This window comes from Cervus canadensis, chromosome 32, assembly GCF_019320065.1.
Source record: "Cervus canadensis isolate Bull #8, Minnesota chromosome 32, ASM1932006v1, whole genome shotgun sequence".
Classification (NCBI taxonomy): domain Eukaryota; kingdom Metazoa; phylum Chordata; class Mammalia; order Artiodactyla; family Cervidae; genus Cervus; species Cervus canadensis.
Window position 1 is genome coordinate 12,718,095 of NC_057417.1, and position 23,604 is coordinate 12,741,698.

At 47.8% G+C, this 23,604-nt stretch overlaps 1 protein-coding gene across 1 annotated transcript; it reads right to left on the bottom strand.

The window, feature by feature from the left end:
• Nucleotides 1-390: 390 nt before the first annotated feature.
• ITPRIPL2 (ITPRIP like 2) lies at nt 391-7,410 on the bottom strand. The gene has a single exon (XM_043455781.1). The coding sequence runs from the start codon at nt 6,601-6,603 to the stop codon at nt 5,005-5,007; it is 1,599 nt and encodes a 532-aa protein (XP_043311716.1). The 5' UTR covers nt 6,604-7,410; the 3' UTR covers nt 391-5,004.
• Nucleotides 7,411-23,604: the final 16,194 nt, after the last annotated feature.

Here is a 23,604-nt window from a genome sequence, read left to right on the forward strand (position 1 = left end):
GCTAAGAAATTTCTGGGCAAAATTCTTAACCTACAAATTAGCCACAGGCCAAGACTTGAGTTGTGTTTGGTGTGTGAGAGCCGAACTGAGGGTAGAAGTGGGTGGAGGTGGTAGGCAGAGAGGAGGGGCAGGGCCAGAAGCTTCTTGCTAAAAAAATGACTTGAAGGCAAGACCCCAGGCTGCCCACAGAGCCATGAACTGGCATCCTTCCCCACCCGTGCACAATGTCAATTCTGTACCATGATCCCAGCTTTGCTGTGTGGAAAAGCGTCCCATACACCCACTCGCTGAAAGCTCGTGGCCTGCGAAAGGAATCACAAGCCAGTATAGCCACACGCCGCCCTCCCGGAATATGAGAACTCTCTCTAAATCTGATGTTCAGTCCAGAGGTTTCTGTAAGTTCCTTTATTAATAAAGCAAAGTATGAAAGAACAAGGTCCCCAACGACCCATATGATTAAAAGTGCAAATTTACTTCAACCTGAAATAGAAAACAAATGGCTGGCCTTGGCTGTTTGGGCCATGGAAATTTGGTGTGATTAAAGCACCTTTTAATCACACAACTGTAGCAGCTGAACCATATTTGATCACCTCTTTGGTCTCTGTTATTGGAACAAAACATATGCTATGACTGCAGCCGATAGACAGCATCATAATACACAGTTTAGGGTCAAAATCCACACTAAAAATAACAGTAAAATAAGAGGAATGTTTTAAAGTCAAGTGACTGAATCAAGGCACTTTAAAAAAAAAGTAAACGGTGCTCACAATATTCCTGAATATCTGATACTTAAAAAACGAGATTACATGTAATTTAGCTGCATGTTTTAGTCCATTCTCTCTGTATAGATGATCACATATATCTTCATCCTCTCCCAACTTATACTTGCTTTATTCCCACCAAATCGTGTGCTATGAAAGTATAAAAAAAAATAAACAGTAGTGTCTAAGAAACAGACAAGCCATTTTTTCGAAAAAATTAACAAACGCCACAATGATAACACTGAACTTTTTTCCCTCCCAAAGGATATTGGAAATGTCCATGAAGTTTATTTTCCCACCACTGGGGAGGGATAATAATGATCTTCCTCCCTGTGTATATGATAAATTAAATCATCATCAAGGTTAAAAACCACATTTTATAGAAAAAGTGACTTACTTCTTGAGGTTAAAGGAAACACTTTGGAAGGCTTAGTTTAATTCATCCAGCTAGGATGTCAGTTTTGGTGGGAGCCATTGAGTCAGAAAGAGAAACATCTGATCAGAACAGTGCTCTTAATAGTGGGGCTGGTAACAAGCCTAAGAAGCTTGGCAGGGAGGCCCCCGCATATTTTTCTGGTGTTCACGGCCACCACCTATCATCCCAAAGGCTAGGAAACTACTAAAAAACAATACTTAATTTAAAAATAAGAATAACACACAAATAGAGAAGAAACAAGTTATTCTACAATCCTTCCTGATTACTCATCTACAGACTCTGATAGAGCCAAGGAATTCAGGCCCAAATCACCACGAAGGAAATGCTAAGAGCTGGCCCCCAGGGGCCTGATGTCCAGTCTGTCTCTTTCGGCTCTAGGATAGAGAATCCTCCTGGGAATTGTAAGTTAAGTGTTACCTGTGGCCATGTTAATTTGGGGGGTTTGTTTCTACAATAAAGCTTAGTTCTGAGAGAGAAAATAGACTTGAAATATCACACCCCCAACCACGTATTACAACATCATACCCATAACAATAAATATAACCTTATTCATACTTGAGGGGTTAACTGTGTAAGGCAGGGGTCGCAAACTGGTGGCCCCCAGGCTCAACCAAATGTATTTTTGGCCCACATGTGTTTTGGATATTTTTTAATTATGTTGTTTAACAATCAGAAAACTTCCTTTTTAAAAAACAATCCTGACTTTTAATTTCCAGCACCACCCTACCCTCTTCCCTGCATAGAACTGAGCAATGTGCCCCCTGAAGATGGGCAGAGTACCCCCACCACCACCCACCCCTCCCCTATTTACCTCCCTGTCTTGCTTCTGCAGGCTGCTGAGTTTGCGACCCCTGGTTTGAAATAGCACATATCTAAACAACGTGTTTCCTAACCCAAACCTCTCTCACACCCTCATGTGATTTCACCCCATGGAGTGAAATCTTCTGCCCAGCTCTTCCTTTCACATCCATTTTAAGTCTTCCTTCCTGAAATCTTCAGATTTCTCTTTGTTCACTCACGTTTTCCCTTCTTTCAGCTTCAGTTTCATTTTGCAAAAAAAAAATCTCCGTCTCTCAGCCCACAAGCATTTCGACATGGCTCCCAAGACTGGTCAGTGGGAGTTACTGAAGTGTGTCTTACGGCAAAAAGGCTGAGTCATCTCCCCAAAACATTTTCCTCAGACACTGGCTGGACAGTTAATCTTTTTTTTCAGAGCATGAACAATTTTGAGCCTTCTGGAATGAGAATATTTGCATATATGAATCTCCAGTACCAAGTATACACCAAAAATGTATATATTTCAGATCAAGGACATGATGGAGCCCAAATAAAATACAGAATTGAGCTTAATTTAAGTGCCACGGGCAACCATCACACCTGGCTAATATGCCATATTATTTCGTTTGTACACAGTACATGTTTTGGATTACTAAACATTGATCAAAATTGATCGAAATCTCCAAGTTTTTGGTTACCATGTACAGAGAACAATTGCTCAGCATGGCATTTAAATAAAACATTAATAGTTTAAAAATTAACAAACACAATGCCCCATTAATTAAAAAAAATAAAATTTAAGTCTTGAGGATGGATGAGGCTTTGGGTAATTAACCTGAAAAAAAAAAAAAAAAGGAAACTACAAGAACAGTAAGTATGTTACTAGATTCAAACATCAAAATGCTATTCAGATAAAAAAGGAACCTATCAACTTAACTAAAAATATTTGGAAAATTCAGCTTTTAAAGCTTTATAATCCCCCCCAATAGCCTCGCTTTCCCCTATCCCAACTATAGGGGAAATTGTAGCTGAGTATGGAAACATTATAAATATATATTTATATAAAGATCTACTTACTCTTGGAATTTATTTAAAAAGTATATTTTAAAAAACACTGTGCAGTTTATATCTTTGCAGGAAGTTGGTAGACTGATTCTTTTGCTAAATGCAGTACCTTCCGACCTAACACTGACCTCAAAAACTAGAAAAGACTTTGTGGTATGGAGGGGAAATGTCCCCAGTGCAACCCCAAAGAACAGCACAACATTTGCAACTGATTCTCTTGCAGTCCAAGACTGCAATGGACTAAGAAATCTCAGCAGCTCTGATGAGAAGGATTCCCTATAAATCATCTATTCACAACAACTTTCCTACAGTGGCCAAGTAGGGCCCCTACAAAGTTTTAAAAGTTCCCTCCAAACAGCTCAGAAATTAAACAATGGCCTAATTCATGTGACTACTTCTGTCTTCCAAGTTTTACCTTTAAAAGTCTCTGTTATAAAAAAAAAAAAAAAAGTTAAAAAAAAAACGACCCCTAAAGTATATCACTGGGACTGACTGTATTTTCTCTTCAGCAGATGATGGCCCATTCTAAACTTCAAGTGAGTTTTATGTTGACTGATGCAATTGAGAGCTATTAGAAAATTGGCAGGACAGAGGGATTTCAGAATGGACGAGCTGCAAAATACACTCAGCCTGGTGATGTTTATGCCCAAAGAAAAGAAAGCGCAAACAGCTGACAAGGGCTGTCTCCCTCCATCTCCCCGTAACTTGCCCTCCTTCACTCTTTCTCCTCTGTCAACGGACTGGGAAATAACTAATCTTTAAGCACAGAGCCCAGAGATGCTGAACTCTAAGCGAAATGCATTGCAAGACCTGTGCTGAACCAACTGCTTCTCAAAGGTGGCCTTTGGGCTGCTAAAAGGCTGCTTGGGCAATCAGAGCAAAAACGTCCCAACCACTAAGGATCACTGAGATTGGCCGAGAGCAGGCATTGCCTCTTCACTATCTCATTAAATTCATAAAGAAAAGGAGTTTGCTAAAAAGACTTTAAAACAAAATGAACAAACAAAAAAGGTTTCTCTCTCTAGCCAGCAGCAAGCCCTGGCGAGACACCTTGCTAGGCAAAGAGTGAGCTTCATCTTTTTCGAGACTCAACATGTTTTCTGCCCTCACCAGTGTTGTCTGAAGCATTGTCCCTCTGCAGTGAGCGTGGCTCAGAGCAGGTGCTGAAGAGTGCTCATCCCGGAGCCTGCCTGAAGGGGTATTGAGCAAGCCTGTTCTTCAAGACTGCACCTCTTTTCATAGCAAATGTAACTGGCCTCCCTTTCAGATGCCACACGTGGCACTAGCAATTACCACAAAATGAAAGAACTGATCAATAAAGTGCTGTTTGCTCTGAAAGTTTCACTAACCAACTCTTGACTGCCGCTCAGCACCTGTGACTTAATTCTTCACAATCCTGTCAAACACCATTGATGGGACCCTTTAAAAATACATTAATATTTATCTGAACAGTGGAAACTCTGTACTTCAGAACATGAGCCCCTGCAATAGAATTACAGTTCCAGTTGTAGAGAAAGATTCAGATTTTTAAAAAGACAATCAGGAAACCAGGACCTACCAAGTAGTTATGTCAAAAAACATTAGCTTCTTTAAATTGGGGAGGGGGGGGGGAAGAGAGATCTTCTAAACAACTGGCAGAGGGAACTTTTTCTGCAGCTAGTTCTTGCTTTACTGAACCTCCCTAAAAGCTAAATCCTTCTACAGAATCATTCCACACAAACCAACATTTGGACCAACTCTCAGTTGCCGATGGTGGCTGTCTTTCCATAGCTCGTCCAGGACACTCTGGTGGGTGTGAAGATGCCATGATTATCTGGATGGTGGAGCCGGGGTGATGTTGAAGCCGCCAGATGCCACGCTCTGAATATTCCCACCCCTTCTGCAGGTCATCTTCCTTGCCATCCCCACCCCACCCGTGGAGTGGGCCTGCTGGAGCACTGGACCAGGTGGGGTCTCTAACAGGGTTTATGGTTCATCTTCAGGGAACCCTTGGGTGCGCTGACTCCGGGGTGGCGGACATCTGACAAGGTAGCGTGGACCGCCATAGGCGCGGAGAAGCTGGGGCAGCCTTCGCCACGTGGACAGCAACCGCGCCGCTGCGAGTTCCCGAAACTGCCGGTCGAAAGCCGCCAGGAGGTCAACTGGGGCAGCTTCACGCAGTACCTTGGGTAGCGGGCCCACCTCGGTGGCCGCCCCTCCAGGGCCCAGGACGCAGTGGAAGAGCGTCCGGCGTCGCAGCAGGCAGTCCCGGAGGAACAGCACTAGCTCCTCCAGGCGCTCGCCCAGGTGCGCCTCGTCCCAGCCTGGTGCCGGAGCCCCCTCGCGCTGCAGCACCGCCAGCAGCGCCGACTTGAGCACGTACGAGGAGAGGAGGCGTCCCCACTGCGCGGCGGCCGTCGGGTCCAGCCCGCGGGCGCCCAGGTCTCGCAGAGCTTTAAGCAACTGCAGGCACTTGAGGTAGCAGGCACCCGGAGGGGCCCTTTCCTGCAGCCAGCTCAGCAGCTTCTGCTCCTGGCGCGCTGTGTTCACCCCCCACAGGGCATCGCCACGCAGGCCTCCCGGGAGCTCCGACAGGGGCCCGGCAGGCGAGGGCGGCGGCGGTGGCGCCACTAGGAAGACGCTGTCGCCCAAATGGACGGCAGGGATGAGTCGCACGGCCATGGAAAGGCGGCAGCAGCCGTAATCGGTGCGGCAGGGCAAGATGTGTAGGGTGGGCGGCTGCTCCAGACCGCCCGGGGTCAGGCTGACCCGACAACGTCCCTCCAGGCTGTAGCGCACGGTGGCCAGGGAGCGCTGCAGATGCGCCTGGAACCAGCGCAGTACCAGCGTGGCCGAGAGGAGGCGCCGCCCGCGGACATCCACGCAGAAGCCGTCGGAGAAGGGTTTGCAGTCCCGGAGCCAGTGGCTGCCGGAAGCCCCTGGCGGCGCCTTGAGCGCACACACGAAGCATCCGTGGAAGGCTGGGGCCAGCTCGGGCTCCGCGCCCAGGCTCCGCGGCTCCAGCGACACCAGGGGAGGGAGGCGCAGCGGCACGAGCACGTCGAAGCCGTCGGGCCGGCGGATTTTATGCTGCTCGTAGGCGCTCCCTACCTGGATGAAGTCTCCGCGGAAGGCCAAAGCCAGCGCTCCCCCGGGGATGGGGCCTGGGGACCCTCGGGCACGGCCAGCCCGCACCAGCTCGCCCACGATGCGGCTCACGTGGGCCTTGCTGTGGCCCAGCACGTGCGGCGACAGGCGCACCTCATGCTCGTAGTAACTCTCCAGCAAGATGTCTAGGCTGGGCTCGGGGAAGTGTTTAGACGAGAAGGCGGAGTGGCCCCCCAGGCGGGGAGGCCCGGGCAGAAAGCGCTGCCGGACAGCGTGGCGACAGCGCAGGAGGATGTAGCCAAGGAGGAGGAGGACCGCCACCTTGAGCAGCGGGAAGCCGCCGTCCGCGCCGTCGGGGGGCTCGGTTCGGGCGCCCCCGTTTCCCCGCAGGACATGGTAGAGGCACACGAGGGCGGTGCACAGGCCGGTCACCAGGGGCCAGAAGACGCGCAGATTGAGAGTGTAGTGCACCGACATGCCAGGCGCCGGGGGCAGCGGCGGCGGAGCAGCCCAGGGCGCGAGCCCCGGCGGCGCCCCCGGCCCAGCATGCGCGCAGCGCCCGGGCAGCCCCACTGTCCCGGTCTCCTTCGCCTCCGCGGCGGCTCCCCCGTCGCCGGGCCGGGGAAAGCCGCCCTCCAGCTCGGCCTCCTCTCCCAGCTCAAGCGCTCCTTCCAGCAGCGGCCGGCCCCGCCCGCCCCGGCTCCCGGCCGCTCCCTGTGCCGACTGCGCGCGGCGTCCGGCCCGCCGGCCCTCCCCGCCCCGCGCCCTGGAGCGCCGCCCGCGGCCAGCTTCTGGTCCCGCCGCGCTCGCCGCCTACCCGGGGCTGCCCTCCCGGAGCTGCGGGGCACCCCCCCGGAGGTCCCTCGCCGCTCCCCTCCGCGCCTGTTCCCGTTACTCGGCCCCAGGAGTTTCCTCTTCCGAGGGGAGGCGAGACCGCGCCAGCTAGCGGGGAGGAAATGCCGGAGTCTGGAAGCCGCGCGCCGAGCCGGCGGGCGGGGTCGGCCCCCTCCCGGGCCTCCGCCTTCAAGCGACGCGGGGCGGCGGGAGGGACTTAAGGACGCGCTGGCAACTGGCCTCCCCGGGCCTCCCTCCCCGAAGGCAGATAGGAAGGCTCTGATTGCCGGGCGGTGGCCTGTCCAGGGAGCTTTCTGGAGCCGTGTTCACAGAGTTGCACTCGGACGTTGAAAGGAAGGAGGGCGAGAGGGCGCAGAGGAGCCGGTCCACCGCCCGCCCTCCCCCCGAAACCGCCCCCCTCACCCCAGCAAGCCGCGGCGGCGGGGTGTTGGCGGCGTGGCAGGTCCTGGAGCGGAAGCGGCCCCTGCCCGGGTGCCGCCGTCCTTTATTCAAACCTACTGCGGAGCACCTACTGTGTGCGCGGCAGACCAGGGGCTGGTCAAACAGCAGTTGGCGAAATCGACCAGGCTAATGATGCCCTTCCTAAAGCTTAACGGCCTTTAAAAAAGAGGAAAGCAAAAAAAAAAAAAAGTCCCACAGCAGAAAAATGCTCTGAAAAGGAATAAAACTGTGTGAGGAAGTGACAAGGTGGGGGCTGCCCGGCGGAAGCTGGAGGCTCTCCATGGGGGTGACGGTGGGTCCCCGAGACCCGGAATTGAGGGGGAGCCAGCCTTGGAGGGACAATCACAGCCTTTACACACACTGGCTCCTCACGTCCTCCTGGGAAAGGGGCCCTATTATTTGCCGCACTTTTCAGATGAGGAAACTGGGGCACAGACAAGGCTCAGCCCTTGCCCAGGGTCACACAGCTTTCAGCAGAGCTGGGCTTTGAACATCGGCACCTGGCTCCGGGGAAGCGGGGTCCTTTGTCAGGGCCTACGCTGGGCCCCCAGTCCAGGAATCCTTGTTTTGTTTCATAACAGGGAGCACTCCCTGGTGTTATCAGCGTTTATTTAATTATCTGAATTTGTAATTTCTAAATAATTAACTTACTTACACTCATTGCACCTTCCTTGTTCCCACCACCAGTAAAGGAGAGCAAGGGTAAAGATATTAAAAATGTCAGAACTCAAAAGTCATCTGGGAATCAGGACTCAGGGGAAGACGGTTCCTGACTTAAGCCTCAAGATTACTCCCAGGAAAGCCTCTCAGAGCTAAGCAGAACTGTTCAGATACCTGTCTCCACCTCCTATTAACATTAACCAAAGTCTATTAAGTCAGGAGTCTTTGAGTTGCAAGTGACAGACATGCAGCTTCAAAAGCATTTATTGTCCGTTTATTGTCAGGTTAATTGAGACATCCTTTAAGGTCCTAGAATACTTCAGTATGGCTGGATCTAGGTTTGCTCAAACCACTTCTTAGCTCTGCTTTCTTCTAAGTGGGCTGCACTCTGTGCCAATCGGCCTCGAGAGGCCCCTGGCTGCTCTAACCTGACCTTTTCCTCAATGCAAAGGAAAAGAAGGTTTTAGTTGCTTGAAAGTTGCAGCAAATGTCATGCCTAGGGATACCCCTGAGTCCTATGCTAGAAGTGACCAAGTAAGAGAATGCAGTGGTAGAGAATCCGCCTGCCAAGGAGATGCCAGAGATGCAGGTTCGACCTCATGGACGGGAAGATGCCCTGGAGGAGGAAATGGCAACCCACTCCTGTATTCTTGCCTGGAAACTTCCACGGACAGAGGAGCCTGGCGGGCTACAGTCCTTGAGGTTGCTAGAGTCAGACACCACTGAGTGAGTGTGCAGATACACAGAAGAGAAGGCAATGATTAACCTGGACTGGGGTGCTGCCATAGACTGAAATGTGTCTCCTCAAAATTCACATGTTGAAGCCCTTTTTCCCCTAAATTAAGTTCATATTCACAGGTTTCAGGGTTAGAATGTGAACAAGTCTTTTGGGGGTGCCACTCTCAGTAAATGATGTACTCTATTACCGATTTGTGTGTGTGTGTTAAGTCGCTTCGTCGTGTCTGACTCCTTGTGACCCTATAGACTGTAGCCCGCCAGGCTCCTCGGTCCATGGGATTTAACTGGCAAGAATACTGGAGTGGGTTGCCATTTCCTCCTCCAGGGGATCTTTCCACATACAGAGATCGAACCCATGTCTGCCTCGTCCCCTCCGTTGTAGGATATTACCATTACTATCATCTTTTCTGCCTATAATCAGTTTCCATAGCTCATTTCCTCCAGAGAGTTCAAGGTACAGACTTTGGAACTTTGCCCTTGGAAAAATCTACCGTATGTTTTAGATCAAGTACAAATTCATTTTTTCCTTAATTTATTACCCAACATACAATGTGCCAGGCAGAGGGGGATGTGCAGTAAAAGAGTAAGGGCTCTCTACTTACAGACTAAAATGCCACATAGTGTGGGTGGATTCAGAAAACTGCCACTGTTTCATTGACTTTTGACCATTATTTCATTAAAAATCTTTAATGTTTAATATTTGACAAAGGCCGCTCTTGGGTTTTTTTTTTAATGCTCAGCAAATATATATACACAGCCCTCCCAACATTTCTGATTCCCCAGAGGTGTGTCCTGTGAAGAAAGAATGTCGGTGATTCACTTCCCAGGGAGGGTCCATGGAAGGCGCCTGGAGGTGGGGAGGAGGGTGACACCCGATCAGGCTTTGGTGGATGGGAAAGGACAGCGTGTTTGATAGTGTGTCTGATGTTTCTGCTGCAGACATTTTTATTGCATAACTAATTGGCCTTCAGGCAATGTTGCTGTAAAAGATAAAATGGTGAAAAATAAAAAAGGGGCATTCAAAAGGAAATAATGAAACATGAGAAATAAATAACAAAATGAAAAAGACTTTATTGCAAAATACAAATGTATTGAATGCATTTAAAATGTGTGTCAATTTATGGCAATACTTCACAGATAATTGATTCTATTTTGCAGATTGTACCCAAAATCACTGCAGATGGTGACTGCAGCCATGAAATTAAAAGACACTTGCTCCTTGGAAGAAAAGTTATGACCAACATAGATAGCATATTAAAAAGCAGAGACATTACTTTGCCAACAAAGGTCCATCTAGTCAAAGCTATGGTTTTTCCAGTAGTCATGTATGGATGTGAGAGTTGGACTATAAAGAAAGCTGAGCACTGAAAAATTGACGCTTTTGAACTGTGGTGTTGGAGAAGACTCTTGAGAGTCCCCTGGACAGCAAGGAGATCAAGCCAGTCAATCCTAAAGGGAATCAATTCGAATATTCATTGGAAGGACTGATGCTGAAGCTAAAACTTCAATACTCTGGCCACCTGATGTGAAGAACTGACTCATTTGAAAAGACCCTGATGCTGGGAAAGATTGTAGGCGGGAGGAGAAAGGGATGACAGAGGATGAGATGGTTGGATGGCATCACTGACTCAATGCACATGAGTTTGAGTGAACTCCGGGAGTTGGTGATGGACAGGGAGGCCTGGCGTGCTGCAGTCCCTGGGGTCGCAAAGAGTCGGACACGACTGAGCGACTGAACTGAACTGAAGCACTTGTCCTCCAAGTCTTCTGTTCTTAGTATTTTAAAGGTTTCTTTTGCTTTTGTTTCATCTGTCTGTTCAGCTTTACTTTTTCTCTAAAATTTCTTCTGTCTTTAAGAGAGGCATCAGCTTCCCAATACTAGGATGCATATTTGTACCTGAGATTTGTATCGTGTTGGAAAAACTGTTTGCTCTTGGCAGGTTTTCACATGTCCCCTGATAGACGTTCCAAAGTTCTGTGGAAGGTGTGGGTTCAACTCTGTGCCTTCAAACCACCAAAGGATTTGAAGACTGACATGTTATCATGTTCTAGGACAGTATGGTAGTTTAGTTGCTAATTCGTGTCTGACTCTTGAGACCCCAGGGACTGTAGCCCGCCAGGCTCCTCTGTCCCTGGGACTTCCCAGACAAGATTACTAGAGTGGGTTGCCATTTCTTTCTCCAGGGATCTTCCCAACCCAGGGATTGAACCTGGGTCTCCTACATTGCAGGCCAAGTCTTTACCAACTGAGCCATATAGTATGTGCTCTGACTTACTCTCTTACTTCTCACTTGCAGTAAATTTTATCACCATATTTTCTATCAAGTCCATATACATAGTTGTCATCATCCTCTGTTTTTTTTTTTTCCAGTAGTCAGCTAGTGATGTGATCTTTTTTTTCTTTTTTTCTTTATTAGTTGGAGGCTAATTACTTCACAACATTTCAGTGGGTTTTGTCATACATTGACATGAATCAGCCATGGAGTTACATGTATTCCCCATCCCGATCCCCCCTCCCACCTCCCTCTCCACCCGATTCCTCTGGGTCTTCCCAGTGCACCAGGCCCGAGCACTTGTCTCATGCATCCCACCTGCGCTGGTGGTCTGTTTCTCTATAGATAATATACATGCTGTTCTTTCGAAACATCCCACCCTCACCTTCTCCCACAGAGTCCAAAAGTCTGTTCTGTACTTCTGTGTCTCCACCGTGCCTTCTCATCACTGTACAGGTCATCATGAGGGCTGAGATAGATGGGATGGAAGAATGAGAGCCCTATGTCAATGGAGATATGAAACCAAACTGTCAACCAGTTGAAAGCCAACTGTCAAACCCAACTGTCAACCAGTTATTTTATCTTTGACAGCAAAATTGCCTCATGACCAATTAATTTTGCAGTGAAAATGCTTGTGGAAAGGATGTCTATGCAAAGATGCTTGAGGTATGAGTGCCCAGAGCCCTTTGATAAATACCACGTGCCTCCTAGACTCGACTCTTGCCCTGTGGTTTCTGCAGAGAAGCTCAGAACCAGCCCAGCTATCAATGCCATTTCACATATGGGCAGAGCGAGGCAGCGACAGGATGAGAAAGTCACACCACTGGCAAGGCTGACTCTGGAGCTGGACTCTGAACCCCTCTGCTTCACTCCCTTTCACATTGTAAAAGGTTTTACAGGCACACGCTTTATGGCACTTTGCCTTACTCTGCCTCATGGATATTGTGCGTTTTGTTTTGTTTTTAACAAATTGAGTGTTTGTGGTCACCCTGTGAGCAAGTTTATCAGCGCCATTTTTCTTCAACAGCATTTTCTCACTTGGTATCTCTGTCACATGTTGATAATTATCATAATATCTCAAGCTGTGTTATTACTATGATGTTTGTTATGGTGATCTGTGATCCGTTAACTTTGATGTTACTCCTTTGACTCACTAAAGGCTGGGATGATGATCAGCATTTCTTAGCAATAAAGTATTTTTAAGTTACTGTGTGTACATTGTTTATTTAGACATAATGCCCTCACATACTTAATAGGCTACAGTATAGTGTGAACATAACTTTTATGTGCACTGGGAAAGCAAAAATAGCTTTGTGACTCACTTGATTGTGATATTTGCTTTATTGCAGTGGGCTGGAACTGAACCTGCAACATCTCTCGGGTGTTTCTGTTGGCACAGAAAGGGCACATTCTGGGAAGGCAGGTTAATTTATGTTTGTCTTCAGTTGCCAAGTGATGAGATTCTTGGGGGCAGGGACTTTGCCATATTCGTCTGGTATCCCATCACCCGACATCATGCGTGCTACTTTCTAGAGCTTTATAGAAGGAAGGAAGGAGGGAAGAAAGGATGGGAGGAAAGAAATAAGGAAGGAGGGAACGGAGGGAGAGAAGAAGGAAGGAAGGAAGGAAGGAAGGGGATTTTGAGCAGCAAGAATTCAGGGAGGGCATTCCAGGTAGTGGAAACAAAATGCACAAATGCTCAAGGAGTGTGTGACAGCCGGGGGAACATGACGTCAGATGTTGTCACGAAGTCTGGAGTTTGTGAATGGATGCTTGAACATTCCCTGTCTGGCCATTCTAGCCTTCTTCCAACAAGCCTTCCTCAGGCAGCAGTGGGGTCAGCGGCTGCAGCTCCCTGGGTGACCAGGTTCTGCTATGTGGCTTAGAAACCTTTTCTGGAAGTTCAGCTCAGAGAGCCCTTTCCTGCAACTTTTCCAGTGATTCTCAGAGTATCTGTGATAAATGATCTGTTGCTGTTTTTCAAAAGCTCTCCTGTGGGTTCTCCCGTGTACTACTACACAGCTCATGGCACGCAGCTCAGAATACCCTCAGGAGTCTGTCATCTCTTCGGAGAGACATACCCATCAATCACTTTGGTGAACGTCACAGCAAAGTCGAGTTGATGCAAATGCGTCTGAACACTTACTCTCAAGTGACTGGGCCAGGGCAGCCTGGAACATGGGTGCCTGACACCCAGCTATGCCAACAGTGCCACCCAGTACTTGATGGTGACCCAGGGACCCAAACCTATCTTCTCTCTTGGGGAGTCTGAATGGGACACAGAAGCCATGAGGAAGCAGAGTTCAGAATTAAGATGAAGCCATGTATAAGTGGGTTTCCCTTGTGGCTCAGCTGGTAAAGAATCTGCCTGCAATATGGGAGACCTGGGTTCAATTCCTGGGTTGGGAAGATCCCCTGGAGAAGGGAAAGGCTACCCACTCCAGTATTCTGGCCTGGAGAATTCCATGGACCATATAGTTCATGGGGTAGCAAAAAGTCGGACACGACTGAGTGACATTCATTTCACTTCACTTCATGTATGAGCAGCAGGATGGAACAGGCAGAGGCCTTGAGGAACCAGAAACCATTGCATTTCAGGGGAGGGTAAGAAGAAGTCAGGAGAGCAAGCAGCTGACCCGAGGATGGTGGGTGTCAGAGTTGATACTGGGGCATTAGAGCTGCCCAGATAAAATTCCAGGGCCCCTTCCTGTTTTAGGAGCAGCTGCCTCAGTTCCCATGAGTCTGATAATACTCCCCACTTGTGAAATACTTGACATCACCACTGGGCTCTGAGATCATATGAATGTGTCTCTCCCCTGCAACTCAGACTCAGGAGTGGAGAGGAGTTTTAACCTGGTTCCCTGAAAAACAGAATCTAAGAGTATAGCTTGCATATGAATGTGTTACTGGGAGTGCAAAACCTAGGAAGCAAGAGCAAGGGCAGAGGGGGAGTGAAGCAGGGAAAGAAGGGGAACACACAGTACAATGCATACAGATCTAGTCACAGCATTGCTGCAAACACAACAGAGTCTTCAGCCACCAACGAGGCTGCACAGAGCCCCTTCACAACATCTTCAGTTCAGTTCAGTTCAGTCACTCAGTCGTGTCCTACTCTTTGTGACCCCATGGAGTGCAGGACGCCAGGCCTCCCTGTCCAACTCCCAGAGCTTACTCAAACTCATGTCCATTGAGTCAGTGATGCCATCCAACCATCTCATCCTCTGTTGTCCCCTTCTCCTCCTGCCTGCCCTCAATCTTTCCCAGCATCAGGGTCTTTTCAAATAAGTCAGTTCTTCGCATCACGTGGCCAAAGTATTGGAGTTTCAGCTTTATCATCAGTCCTTCCAATGAATATTCAGGACTGATTTCCTTTAGGATGGACTAGTTGGATCTCCTTGGGAGGAAAAAGGCAGGCAGTTGAAGGGATGGCTCCTTCCCATCACCTGCACCTCATCTGTGAGAGTATGCCCGCGGGGCATTAGCCACACTTCCCTGCCACGTCATGGGGCTGTTAGAGGAGCCAGGATCTCCGTGGGTCTTGCCTGGTCTGAGCACAGGCACCAGCAAAGAAGTCCCTGGTTGGTGGCAGTGACAGGAACCAGATCTTTCCAACAGTGAGGATGGAGTGAGTCTTGGCAAGGGCTGCTCTGGGCAAGAAGCGAGGCTGAGGCCCAGGTGTGCAGACAGGGCTGAATGAATCTGGGCAGACTGGGTCTAGTAAGAAGTCTCCCTGAGGGAAGCGTCTGCTAAGCTGATTCTGGAGGATGAATTGATCATTGCCTGATAAAGGGATGGAGGAAGCCAATGGTGCAGAAGTCCCTTCATGTATGGAATCCTGCAGAAGTGAAAGCAGGATTTTGATTCCACTAAGTCTGAAGTTTGGGGCTGAGAAGAGAAATATGTTGAGAGATGAGACTGGAGAGCTGGTCACAGCCTTGTGTACCAGGCTATCTGGTTAAAATGTCCTTGGTTACTGGTAACAGAAGACCCTAATTCAGTTGATTTATTCATAAACAGCTAGGGAGAAAAGGGGGCAGGCAGTTGAAGGGATGGCTCCTTCCCATCTCCTGCCCCTCTTCTGTGAGAGTGTGCCCACGGGGCACTAACTGGCCACACTTCCCCACCGGCTGATAGAGCGGCCAGGGTCCCCGCGGGTTGACAAGGACATGTTACAACCTCACAAACTGGAAGTCTGGAGGTGGAATGGCTCTAGGCTTGCTTAATTTACTGACTCTATCATGCCATCGGATTCCTTCCATCTACAGACTAGCTCTCCTCCTGGTTATAAAATAACTGCCACAGATCCAAGCATCACACCCAGACACAATAGCATCCATCAAAAGACGGACCTAACACCCTGCCTGATACTTTATAGAGGTGGCCGTCTCCCTTGGATCTCTATTTTAGAACAAGAAAAGTTTCACAGAAACCCCCCAGCAGAACTTTTGGCAATTTTCATGGTCTAGAATTGCATCTTGTCCAGGCCAAGAATTACATCTTGCCCAGACCCATTGCCCTGATTGGTTTATATTAACAAGGATTTACCTCTGAGTTAGCGGTACAGTCACCTCTGTTAAAAGTTGATACTTGAATAAATTTGGGGCTCTCTTAATAAGGAAGAAGGGGACTGGGTGATAGATTGATGTATTAGGATGTAAGTTCTGCTGTTGTTACAGAAAACCTGAAATGGCAATGCCTGGAGCAAAATAGCAGTCTGTCTCTCCTGAAACAGTCATGGGGTTGGGAGCCGGGCTGCCTCCATCTCACTGACCCACCACACCCAGATGCTGTGTGCATTTCAGCCCACGGGAAGGAGCAGAAGGACAAAGACAGGGCATGCACTTCCTTTTAAGAGCATGACAGAAAATTGCACATGCTGCTTCTGCACATTACCTTGGCCAGGACTTAGACACATGTGTGATGTTGTGACTTAGAATAAGAAATATATATTTGGGCTTCATCTCTGTTCCTGGCACAGATCTCCTAAAACCCTTGGGATTTCCTAAGTGATGAAGGAAGCAAAGATGTCCTGTGTTGTTAGCGAGACAACTTTTAGAAGCACCCGAGTGTGGGAGCTGGTTGCCAGAACCAACCACCTGATTAGAGCATTGGAACATTCACCCTCAACCCTCTGACCTCCACGGAGAGGAGGGGGCCAGAGATTGAGCTCAACCACTAGTGGCCAATGATTCAATCAGTTGTGCCTATGTAATAGTTCAGTTCAGTTCAGTCGCTCAGTCGTGTTTGACTTTTTGTGACCCCACGGACTGCAGCATGCCAGGCCTCCCTGTCCATCACCAACTGCTGGAGCTTACTCAAATTCATGTCCATTGAGTCAGAGATGCCATCCAACCATCTCATCCTCTGTCGTCCCCTTCTTCTCCCACCTTCGATCTTTTCCTTCAATCTTTCCCAGCACCAGGGCCTATGTAATCAGGTCTCCATAAAAACTCCAAAGGATGGGGTTTAGAGTTTCCAGCTGAGGAACACAGGAGGTGCAGAGAACGTGGTGTTCTGGGAGAGGACATGGGCGCTCTGGCCCACACACCCTGCCCTGTGCATCCCTTCCATCTGGCTGTCCCAGAGTTACAGCCTTTTAAATAAGGCGCTTCTAATGAGTAAAAGCTTTCTCTGAGTTCCGTGAATTGCTCTAGGAAGCTGACCAAACCCAAAATGGGGGTGGGAGTTGTTGGAACATCCGATCTATAGCCAGTCAGTCAGAAGCACAGGTGATACCCTGGACTTGCAACTGGTATCTGAATGGGGGAGAGGCAGGGGGAAACTGAGTCCTTAACCTGTGGGATCCAATACTCTCTCCAGGCAGATGTCAGAACTGAGTTGAATTGTAGGACATCCAACTGGTGTCTGAAAATTTCTTGCAAGTGTGTGTATGTGTGTGTGTGGGGAAACCCTCCACACATTGAAATTGGTCCCAGGAAATTTGCTGGTGGTTCAGTGGCTAAGACTCTGAGCTCCCAATGCAGGGGACCCAGGTTCAATCCCTGGCCAGGGAACTAGATCCCGCATGCTGTAACTAAGACCTGGTGCAGCCAAATAAATAAATATTTTTTAAAAAAATAAATTAGTCCCAAAATTGTACATAGCCACATGTAGCAGCAGAGGCGGCTGGGATATGTCATCGTTATCATAGATAGGAAGCATCTTCCTAAAAATAAATGTTTCATTACTATGGAGAAGAAAGAGAATAAATGCTCTGAGATGGTCATCAGACTTTGCCGTAGTAGGCAAGCAACAGTATCTGATCAGTGGGCTCCATCCTAATTGTGATTCATTATTTGTGTGATTACTCATTAAATGTTTATATTTCTAAATATATCCTGAGGTTTTTCTGTGAGCAGGTACTACATCTATCCACTGCACTGCTCAGTACTGACACTGAAAAAAAGTCGATCTATTTCAGAAGTGCAGCAAAGTAATTCCATACTGATAAAGAGCTTTTCACTAGAAAATGTTCTTTCCTGATCTCCATTTTCAAAGCCTCTGTTGATATAAGAGTCATGAATAATGAAACCAACATCCATCAAAGGAAAGCTTCTGTCTTGCAGAGACGAAGGGCCAGGAGAGAGAGCTACTGAGTCTGTAATACAATTTGGTGCCAATAAAACGGTGCAATATTAAATTCAAGGCCGTGGGATTTACACTATAAATCCAACCCAATTAGAGAGTAAGCAACCGATCCTCTCCTGCTCCAGTTCCTCTAGTTTGAATCATTTTACGAACACAGACTTCCCACGGACATTGGCTGGTGACGTCATAGAGAGAATTTTGACGGTCATTACATTTCTGGCTGGAGGGCCAACGAGGCCAAGGAGACTCGGAGCTGAGTGGAACATAAAATGACTGGGTTCAGAAGGCACAAAGTCAATTGTCTACGAAGGTAATGAGTTGGCTGCAGGCCTCCCATCCCTGCCGCCTGCTCTCAGGGCATTGATGAGGGTCAGCCTGTCCTGAGAGTTCACCCTTCGGCAGGGGATGTTCTCATTAGGACTTTGCATGATTTAACCCCATTCAGCCCCCACCACACAGAACAACCTGACGAGAGACGGTCCATTTTTACCCACAGTCCCTGGGGAAACTGAGGCCTAGCTGTAGGATACATACTTTGCCCAAGGTCATAGAGCTAGAAAGTGGTAGAGATGGGATTCAAACCCACGCTTCCTGTGCTGGTATTTTTGCCCACCCTCCCACCCCCCACATGCAAACTGCCTCTTGTTGTTTTCAAAGGGGCATGTCTACCTGGGTCTGGGGCAACAGAGCAAAATAAGACATAAGAAGGGAATTTTTCATAAAGCTCAATTCACAGTGGAGTCTCGACTCACGGGGTAGGGACATTTGAAAATCAGCACATGGGAAAAGAAAGTCAAATTTAGTTCAAAGTAGATCGAGATGGGGCTCGGATCACACTTGCATCAAAATTCATTAAGTGATCCTCTTCAAGTTTGGGCATTTTGCTGTATCTAAATTTTGCCTTAAAGATCCCCTTTTATACATTATTATACATACACGTCAGATTCTAGTAAGTGATTCATATGCTGAGGTGTGCTGCCCTCAGCAATTGCCTTTGAAATGTAACAAAAATAAGATAGGGACCTCCCTGGCAGTCCAGGGGTTGAGACTCTGAGCCTCCAATGCAGGGGGCATGGCTTTGATTCCTTATTGGGGGACTAAGGTCCCACATGCTGTGTGGTACAGCCAAAAAAAATTTTTTTTCAAAATGCCAAAAAAATAAGATGGACTTATAAATAAGATAGATGGAGAGAGGGATGGATGAACAAACAAATGTGAGAAAGCCGTCAAGCTAAACAGTAAAGGTAGAACATAAGAAGTGGGTATACCAGTGCTCTTTGTATGGTTCTTTCAATTTCTCTGTGTATTTGAAGATGTTTTTAATATAATGTTGAGAGAGAAAAGGAATATTTGAAAATCTGTTAGGAGGTTGCTATTGCAGAAACTGATACTCTGTCCCCGTTGGCCATCACAGTCAGAGTTTTCTCCAGTGTTAAAACCAAATTTTAGTGGTTGAGCACCTGATGGAGTTGGTTTGAGTTTATGGGCCAAGTTGTGGTAATCATATGAATCTTTGGGCACTCAGCTTGAAGTAAAGTGATGAACAGGATAGTCCATGCTATTTAAAGAACTTTCTGCCACACCCTGAAGCATTTTTATGTAGCTGTGAACTAAAATTCATATTGTACTGCAAGACAAGAAAAATTTAAACATAAAAAAAGTTTTCTCTGCCCTTTGTCCTCTCTCTGCCCGCACTGTGCGTTGTATATCTGCGTTATTCATCAACCAAACCTCCCCATTGGCAGAAACACCTACTCAGTTCTAAAGAGCTGTATTCTCCAAGCATCAGCAGGACAACTCCTGAGGAGATAATTTCCCTTCTTGATCCTGTAAGGCACCATGATGACCCAAGACCCACCACTGTACTGCTAAATTGTGAAACCGTTGTTATCATTGAAGGTACATTGAAGGTCTCTCTGTCTCAAAAACTTTTATAACCATGCTTGACCTCTAACCAAGAGAACAATTCTTGGAGGTTTCTGAGAGGCTGTTCCCAGGTTATAATCCTCAGTTCGGCTCAAACAAGACTTTCCATTTCTTTCTTACAGCAACCAATTGATTTTTTTTTCATAGCTGAATCCCAACAACTTAAATTTGCATATGATATGGTTCTAATATAGTTATTTAAAAAGTTTGTCCTTTAAGAGTATGTCCTTCCACTTTGTTGCAGGTTTAAGTAGCCATTTTCTTCTGAGAAGAAATGGATAGCAATGATATTCACAGGAAGGGGTTTCTTTCTTGAAGTGCTAACAGCAAAATGAAAACTACTTGGCGATCCCAGGCCTCTCAAATGTGGGCAGGGCTTTTATCTGCTTCATGCCCCGTTATCTCCCCAGTGCCTGGCACAAGAATCACCTACAGAATAAATATTTGTTGAATTCATTTTACAGGCCTGTGAAATCTGAGGGGCTGGGGAGAATAAAAGCCTGCAGCAAGATGCAAGAAGTCCTTACTGAGCCCATGGACTGCTTGGTACCCGGCCCCGAACAGATGTCCTGGGATCATCTACACAGTTGTCAAGGCATTCCAACCGACGGGAGCAGACGGCAACCTGGCCGGGATGCCCCAGGGTCAGCCCCGCTCCGTAAACTTCACTTGGGACATTTTCCCACAAGGAGGGAAAGCATGACTCTGGGATGCACCTCGAAAGCCAAGAGGACCTGTGTGTTTTGACCCCCAAGGGAGGGTCACTGTGGATTTGCATCTCTGTTGGATGAGGAAAAAAGAGACACCAAAGAGGAACAAAGCAGAGAGGAGCCCAGAACTGCCAAGGCTGCAGGGACTTTCAGAAAAGACACCAAGAGTGCTGTGACTACTAACTTAAAGATGAGCCGGTCTGGTGGAACCTTCTGACCTAGAAAAGATGCCCTGTTTTCAATATTGGTCACTTTTTGGTGATATCTTAACCCCTCCATGGGCATCCAAATCTCTACCATTTAGTTTTCTCATAAGAGTTGAACAGCAAAGCCCCATCCCTAAACTGAACCCCACAAGGCTTAGAATTTGGCCATTTGTACCTCTAAGACGGTTCAGGAGAATGTACTTGGAAGTGAAGTTAGGATATATGGAAATGGGTGGAAATTGTTCAGGTCTGGAATACAGTTGAAGCGCCTTTAATTTATGTGAATTTTGCAGGTAACCTTCTCATCTACACCTGAGTCTGGAGTACACACCCCTGTCTTTGTGTGTATGAGATGGAAGCCGGAAATCTGTTGTCCCCTTCAACATGGTCCCAAGAAACAACTCCTTAGAGTGCTCAGCCAGAGAACACAGTGGTGGGATCCAGCCTTGGAAAAAATAAGTTAGGTGTACAGAGAGACTGTACAGGCTTCCCAGGTGGCTCAGTGGTAAAGAATCTGCCTGCAATGCAGTTCACGCAGGAGATGCATGTTCGATCCCTGGGTGGGAAGATCCCCTGGAGGAGGAAATGGCAACCTACTCCAGTATTCTTCCTGGGAAATCCCATGGACAGAGGAACCCCAGACGGCAACAGTCCATGGGTTTGAAAAGAGTTGGACACAACTCACTGACTCAGCCCATGGAGACAATACAGTGCTGTATATTCCAGGAATTTAAGAAACTAGTCCAAGGGTATCTATGCCAGTACGTGGGTTTCTTCGGCCCTGCTGACGCTGGAACCTGCCCCGTCGCATCCCCACAAGGGAAAGGATGGGGAGAACGAACATGCCACTTTCTGTGAAACCTGCAGCAACTCTCATCCTCTGAGACGTTTCAGTCAATTGCAGCTTGGGATGCTCTCGTTGGAGGGTCTGGCGGTCTTCGTCTGACCCTGTGAACCCACCATAGGTGTACACGTGATTTCTGAGTCTTTGAAAGCTGGTATTGCCAGTGACCTTGGGAGCAGCCTTCCCAAACACCTCCTCGGCTCAGTCTGCCGGTGCCGGGGGTGGGCATGAAAGGATGCCCCCCTCGCCCCCCGCTGTCAGGCCCTCCCCGACCACACCGGGCTGCCCTGAGCCTGGGCAGCAGCTTGTCTGTGGCAGGGCGCTCTGGCCCTCAGCTGCACAAAATGCCGAGCTGCTTTTGTGCTCCTTTCATAGAAACAGAGGCCCTTCACTTTCCTCCTTTGTTAAAGGCGCCTGGGGAGGAAAGCAGCAGCGAATTGGGCCGTCTTTTTATAGCCTCTCCAAAGGTCAGGCTTTCTTCTGCGGCTGAAAGTGGCCCATGACACACTGCGGGCATCAAAGGGATGGATTATCAGCCCGGCCTTCATGTCAGGGCTGTGCTGAGCACATACCCAACCTCGCTTTTCTTCGACAAAGCTACCCAGGGCTCGATTCGATGTGTTTCATTTCTGCTCCTGTGTGACACAGCCCACCAACACCCCCGGCCCATGGGAGGCCTTGAACAATACTCACCCCCTTCCTCTGGGGAGAGCCCTCCGGACCATGCCAGATGTGAAGTGGGTGTTTCAGTCCCATGAATAAAGTCCCAAACCCAAACTGGGTCCAGCTTGTCACGGAACAGAGAAGGCCCAAGAGCCTGGCATCCCTGTGTGGCCAGAGTCGTTTTACAGGACAGTCCTTGCGCTGCTGTGTGGCTTTTCTTCACTTGCAGTTGGATTACGATGATTCATTTCACATCCATTGACTCCGAATGACTTGCTGACCACCTACTATGTGCCGTGTAGGTGCCTGAGATGCACTCAGTGGACAAAACACAGATCTCAGCCATCCCCGGGCTGACATTGTAGAGAAGATCCTGGAATTTACTGACTCAGACACTCTTGAGGGGAAATGTGGCCACAGATACGTAGGCAGGGCAACAGGCGCTGACCAGGGCATCCTGGCAAACCACAGGGCAGATGTGCGGCGTTAGAAGAGCCTGCCTGTAGTGGACACAAGTCGGGTGCTCCTCTAGAGGGAAGAACAGGCATTCTGGAGGTAAGCTGTGCTGGGCTTCAGTCCCCGCTCAGCGACTTTCTCACTGGGTCTCATCAACTCTGTGTCTCTTGTTTTCTGGTCTTCAGATTCCCTGGGTAGTAGGATTAAGTGAAGAGACACGTGGAGGGTACTTGGCGCATGGGTTGGAGTTTAGCAACGACTGGTTTCCCATAACTCAACTCAACGCCATCCACCCCCCAAACACACCCACAACACACCTACACACATTTATAAATCTAGTAAGTTACTCTTGAATATCTAAAGTAGTTTACTTAGATTTGCATGAAGCTTTGTTTCTGCTAGAGGAAAAGGAGGATAAGATCAGTGAGAAAATAATAATAATCACTATATTTATTGAAGGTTTTCTATAAGTCATTTTTATGTTCATTGTCTTTACATAATATCATAATTTATCATAATCTTTACAATCTCTATGAAGCAAGTCATGGTTTTGTTGACCAATTTTAAAGATAAGGAGAGTAAGGTCTACATCAGGGGTCAGCAGATGTTTTCTGTAAAGGGCCAGCCAGAGAATTAAACATTTGGGGTTTTGAGGGTCCAACTATTCATTTTGCATAGTACCAAGAAAGCAGTCATGTTTAACTTATATGCAGAACACATCATGAGAAACACTGGGTTGGATGAAGCATAAACTGGAATCAAGATTGCTGGGAGAAATATCAATAACCTCAGATATGCAGATGACTCCACACTTAAGGCAGAAAGGGAAAAAGAACTAAAGAGCCTCTTTTTTTTTTTTTCTCCCATTTATTTTTATTAGTTGGAGGCTAATTACTTTAAAATATTGTAGTGGGTTTTGTCATACATTGACATGAATCAGCCATGGAGTTACATGTATTCCCCATCCCGATCCCCCCTCCCACCTCCCTCTCTACCCGATCCCTCTGGGTTTCCCAGTGCACCAGGCCCGAGCACTTGTCTCATGCATCCAACCTGGGCTGGTGATCTGTTTCACCCTTGATGATATACATGTTTCGATGCTGTTCTCTCAAAACATC